We start from the raw sequence: 6,000 nt of genomic DNA, 5'->3' as shown, positions 1-6,000 counted from the left end.
ATGAATAGACGGGACGGACGCACATATATTTACTGTATATATTTGATCATTATAAGTTTGGGTAATACTTTTATCCTAGAAGATAAAAGTTGGGAGAAGAGACAGTATACTAGATTCCTAAGTTTTTTAGATAATACGAAATATTTTTCAAGAGGAATTTACAACAAACACAAACAAAAAACAACAGAAGAAGAACAACAACCTTCTTAAAATATTAAAATGCACACTTATGGTTTAGAAAACCCTGTACACAGCAGAAATGTACCTTCCTACCGCGAAGGCGAACTGAATTGCATAAGGATGGAACTCGGTCAACAGTTGTCATGTTAACCCGCCTCGGGGCACCATGGAAATCACAACAGCGGTCGTGGATGCGCCTAGCCCGCCATGATGACGGACCTTAATGTTCCTGATTGCATATGCACGCAGATTAGGAAAACTGGACAGACCGGCTGTTCACAGCTCTGTTTCAAGCGAATACTCGTCTAGTTAAGGGCTGCGGGTGTTTGGATAGATACAGACTGTGCCCGAGCTTCTAGGTCATTTCTGAGATTTCAGTTTGGACTGACACATCAGATTACACTAACAATGCATCGTTAATTTGATCGATTTTAATCAATAATACTTGCGTGTATTTCTATATACATATATATGCATATAAATCAATTTCAGTGACAGGCTAATCTCGGGATCCCCGGAGCTGACGTGTAGCAGTACCAAGAAACCCCAGGATATTCTTCGGACAGATCCCTCTCTTCACTATGTTTTCCGAGAGCCGCATCGATTTCTTCCGATATCGATAGCAACTGCTTTGTCATCCCGGGGTGAGTGAACAGTCTAGTCAAGGTAAATAAAACTGAATCATCCTGTGATTTGTTTATTTCATGTGCTGATCTTAACACGAGGGGGCCGCGTTGCAATACATCAATCAATAATCAATATGGAATCAACAGATTTATGAGAGTGTGAACTACTCTACAATTACAGGCAATAGCTTTTTGAAGTCTGCCGTGCTTTAGTATTGAAACGCGGTTTGTGATAAAGCCGGAAAGGTCCAGTATCTTCACTTGTTTGTGTTTGAGAAGGCTGAGAGAATAACGCCCAGGACTGTCTGTAACTTCCTGAAAGTTGAAGTCAACGAATACGACCCCCTGTCTGAGAGTGAATGTAAAAGGTAAACATCAAAAGGCATCAGTGTCGCGATACACTACAGCAAATGAAAATCATAAACTATTCTGAACTTCACAACGCATTCCGTCACCAGTCCGGTGATGGTGCTCGTGGACAGGTTAACAGTCCTGCGGTTTTCTTGATTCAATTACATTGGAACAACACCAGTCATATTTTTAAAACCAAATTAGATTAGTCACTGTTCACTACTTAGCCCCAATTTATGCGTTAGGAGAGATTACAGATCTCAAATATTTTAAATGCAACCGCAGCGGAGGTTTTGGAAAGAAGCCAGAGCAAAAAAAACCCCCATAAAAATAGAGAAGAAAGCGGGCCATCCTCCGTCTATTGTGTAGAAAGGAGCGGCTCTTATGTAAAGTCACACACCTGTGAGGATTTGCACGGACACTGAGCTGAGAGATGGAGTAGGATTAGTTTCCAACCGCCACAGAAAGACGTGAAGTAAGGTAGGTGGAGAATTAATCATATATGGAAACTGCGAATAGTCTTCTTTCGTTTGTCCATTTGTGTTTAATGACATTGGATACAAAGGGCAGTATTTCATGTGAAGATTTCGTTTTTAAAAATTATTTTAGTAAGTCCAGATTGTGTTAACATAATCTCGCATTAGAATGGCATCTAAGAAAAGCGATCAATTTGTATGTATTTAAAGGCCGTTAAAGGCACGTGTTCCTTGGACTTTAGAGTTTTAACGTTTTCTTCCCCTTTAACGTGTAAAAACACCCTACGTCATGAAATGCATTAAACTAAAAAAAAAGCGTTGAAAATGGTCCTTCTCGTGTTCTCACAAGAACTTTCAAGTGGGCATCAGCGACGACCTTAACGGGTGTTTAACGCAAGTTTGTTGAACGCACGTTGTGTACACAAACCTTCATGACACATGAAGTGCTTTTGTGCATTTCACCCCGAAACGGTATGTGTTGTTGTTTGTAAATGAATGAGTGTGCTGAGCAATTTACATTGTAATAATATTTCACGGTAAGAAATCACCTCCCGGAGTGCTATTTATAAAAATAATCGTAGTCACTCCCCATTATCTTCCATTTCGCACTTAAACTAACCCAGGTTGTCTAAGCAGCGTCCTGGAGGATAAAATCGTATTTTCGTGAGAAACGTGTTCCGTGGAGAGTGACATACGGAACACCATTATAACACCATTAAAGCGGTGAAAATGATTAATTTATGAAGGTCAGACTGATTCGAAATCGAATCGTTTGTACTTGTTAAAACAATGATCAGGATGTTTAAATTCATGTTCTTATTCTTCTAGATTGCATTTTAAAAATTGTTTTCACCACCCTGTAGGTTCGATTTGATCACGGATAGTTCTAATCAAATATTGAACTGCGTTTTAAATCTTTAAGCGGCGATTTGATAGTGTTTGGAATTGGACTAGACATTTTTACGGCAAAGTACGCAAAGCTCCACATGGGTTCAGATACTTTTAAATGGTCTTCACAAAAAACACATCTTTGTTCTGTGACTTGTATTACACAACCAGTTCACAAATTCCCGTCGTTCAGGGTGCACAATGTTGCGTTCACAATAATTTGTTTACATGATTTGTGTGCCAAAAAAGTGACAAAATGTGCGTCACAATTGCATTTAAAATAAAATAAAAAAATAATCGGACGGGAATGTATTCCATACGTTTTCAATTCTATGTTTTGCGTATTTACACGTTTGGTTATTTCAGTTTTGCAAGAAGAGGTTGAACAACGGATTATGTTATTTTCAAAGATGAAGAAGAGGGTTTCAGCAGTAACAAAAAATGAATTCGATAACCCATATTTTTTTCGTCACTTTTACTAATGACGTAACTTAAGTCTTTATATTATTTTACATTTAGTCACAGTAAATAGTATTCACCCATTTCAATCTGTCCAGAAAATAAGTAGTCCAGAAAGCAGTTAAGAAAATCAGTTTTGACATTCCAGCTCCATAGTCTTCGGTTAAATGGGCTTGTATAACATTATCTGTGAATGATACAAATTCAGAAATTCGATAATAATGTTGCTGAGGACTAAGTATTCACGCCATTTTTCGCCCATGAACAGTATCCTCCAAGTGCACTCAGTCCCCGAGGAAGTGGAACTAGACGCTGATCGAGTGCGAAAATCTTATATTATTCGTAACTCCTGTTCGTAATTATTTCTAATAATACCTTCAGTATTATTCGGTATAAATAACTAAAAAAAAAGCTAAACACTCGACTTACTTGCCCTTCAGGATTGTAAGTATAGTTTGAAGTTTTTATTTATTTTTTTACTTGCGTGTTGCCTTTTAATCGGGCTATTCCATCACGCCCTCGTCCTGAACCCCCCTGTTCTCCCCCGCTCTCTACGTCCTGGTCCTGGACAGACCCTGTCCGATTCGCCGATTCGACAGTAGGTCGACTCTCCCTTCCACATCCCAGTTTCATGCCTGTTCTTTATATGCCCTTTTTAACATTTGACCATGGTGCTGTTTTAAGATTTTAGACTTAAATATCTCCGGGGTCCAAAGTCAAAACTACAGACAACAGCCGGTTAAATGGTCAACGCTGAATCAAAACAGTTCGCTCGGACTTTATAAATGTGTGTGTGTGTTTTTAAAGATCAGTATTGGGCTCTTTTTCTGTACAATGGCATACTGTATGTTCCCACGGGCACCACTTTCTCCAGGAACACGACTGTTTGTTTTGATTGAGTGCAGGCAGTCTGTGTCTGTTTTCTGTTTCTGTTGCCATGGGTCTCCAGTGCCGACCCCAGACTCACGAGGCTAGCCTCCAGTGGTTGCCGTGGAGATGCTGTATTCTGATGATGTCAGAGCTTACTGAAGATTCCCAATTGTTTCCTCCTGGGCATGAACTATCTTCCAAAACAGCTCTGCTTATTATGTAATTTGGCTAAAGCTTTCTCATGGCCATTTCCCGTTGGGATAATAGCCATCCCACTAGTCTTGATGATGGACACAGATAAAACTGGGAAGTTGAATGGATTTTTCAATAGCAGTGACTACAGCTGTCATGTTCCTGCTTGCTTAAGAATCTTTGTTAAATAAACTTTTACTGTATTTGTTATCAATATAGGGTACAAATAATTAAATGCATGTACAGTGCCCTCCAGAATTATTGGCACCCTTGGTAAAGATGAGAAAAAAAGGCAATTCATTTTTTTTTCTCAAAAACACAGGGTCACATAATTGGTAGCCCTAGAAATTCCTATGAACAAAATCTAATTGACATATATTCCCATTCATATTTTACCTTTTTTAAGCACACCTGAGTCTTTAGGAACTCCTAAGTGGTCATCCATGACTTCCTGTTTCACTGGGGTATAAATATGAGGTAACATGTGAAAACCTGTGAAAACCTGTGGGGTGAGCTGAAGAGGAGAGTCCACAAGCGAGGGCCAAGGACTCTGAAGGATCTAGAGAGATTTTGTATGGAGGAATGGTCTCAGATCCCTTTATATGTGTTCTCCCACCTCATCCAGCATTATAAGAGAAGACTCAGTGCTTCTGGGAGGGTGCACAAAGTACTAAATGCAGGGGTGCCAATAATTGTGACACATGTGTTTTTGAGAAAAATGTTTTTTTTTCTTTGAATAATTTTACCTAGCTGAAACATTAGATTTCTCTCACATTTTCAGTGTAAAATCAAGCTGATAAACAACAAAGACATTTTTTCATAGCGTTTTTGCTCATCTTTAACAAGGGTGCCAATAATTCTGGAGGGCTCTGTATCATACGGTACACAGAAAGTTTTCACTTTTCAGAGACCTCCATGATAAAACCCAATTTCTTTCTTAAAGAGCAAAAGAAAATCTAAAATATTTTTCTTTAAAGTCTCAAAGACCTTTAGATTATTATCTGACTTCTGATTTATGCAATGCAGAACCTATATATGTATTTGCTCACTGTGTAGCAAATTGTACAAACTCTTATAAACATAAAAAGTGAATGTTTTTGTTCTGAAATGCTGCATGTAGTTGCCCATGTATGAAGTGCTGGGACTCTGTCTCCATTAACAACAAAAACACAACAATCTTCCCATGCAATCTTTTTTCTTGAAAGCTCAAGACAGTTTTAAATGCTTGAAATTGTATACAGTAAGCTTATGTCTATCCATTATCAGAAAGCCCCTAGTTCCTGCTAAGAGCTGTGGCAACACTGCACCTATCCAAGAAGCACAGGGCACAAAGCAGGAATACACTCCAGATGAAATTCCAGTCCACTGCAGGAAACAAACACACACTGGCACCCAGAGACAATGTGGAGACACCCTTTAACCCAGCTAGCATGTCTCTGGGAGGTACAGTAGGAGGGAAAAAAGACCAAGATGTCTTGTTAACATGGGGAGAACATCAAAAACTCTGCACAGAAGGTACCCATGTCAAGGACCCATGAGTTGTGAAGCAGCAGTGCCAACCACTGCTGGGATGAAAATTGGCACAAAGCTTTCCTATGGAGCAGAACGTTTTTTCGTATAAGTTATCCTCAATATCGACATGTATTAAAGTTCTGTAATATTTTCTGAATGTATGTAAGATGGTTATGGCTTGACCTCTTGCTGATGTTACCTTTTTTAATTTCCCAGTTTGCAAATGGCAACGTTCCTTCAGCAGTTACGACTTCTGCTCTGGAAAAACTGCCTGAGTGTCGTCAGACAACCAGTAAGTATTGATATATCTGTTGTTTTAGTTTTGCTTGCAGGTGTGGTTCTGCTTCTGTTGCACTATGAAATATATCTATAAGCTCCAGGTTTGTTTGAATTCCTCTGCACATTCAGAAACAATATCAACTAATTCAAAAGGCTTATATCATGTC

General features: G+C 39.0%; 1 protein-coding gene across 3 annotated transcripts in view; it reads left to right on the top strand.

The window, feature by feature from the left end:
• The first annotated feature begins 475 nt into the window (after positions 1–475).
• Positions 476–6,000, top strand: part of abca12 (ATP binding cassette subfamily A member 12) — an 89,180-nt gene continuing 83,655 nt past the window's right edge. The window contains exons 1-2 of one of the 3 annotated variants that reach the window (XM_088605789.1): positions 476–824; positions 5,771–5,846. In XM_088605789.1, the coding sequence (XP_088461915.1) occupies positions 5,778–5,846 (69 nt within the window). In that variant the 5' untranslated portion in view covers positions 476–824; positions 5,771–5,777. Of the gene's footprint in view, positions 847–1,478; positions 1,638–5,770; positions 5,847–6,000 lie in introns of those variants that run through there. The other 2 variants (XM_088605788.1, XM_088605787.1) reach the window with 2 other exon arrangements.

The sequence above is a fragment of the Lepisosteus platostomus genome, chromosome 14 (genome assembly GCF_059453375.1).
Source record: "Lepisosteus platostomus isolate fLepPlt1 chromosome 14, fLepPlt1.hap1, whole genome shotgun sequence".
Classification (NCBI taxonomy): domain Eukaryota; kingdom Metazoa; phylum Chordata; class Actinopteri; order Semionotiformes; family Lepisosteidae; genus Lepisosteus; species Lepisosteus platostomus.
The sequence above is the reverse complement of the archived record's forward strand: the minus strand, read 5'-3'. Positions and strand labels throughout refer to the sequence as shown.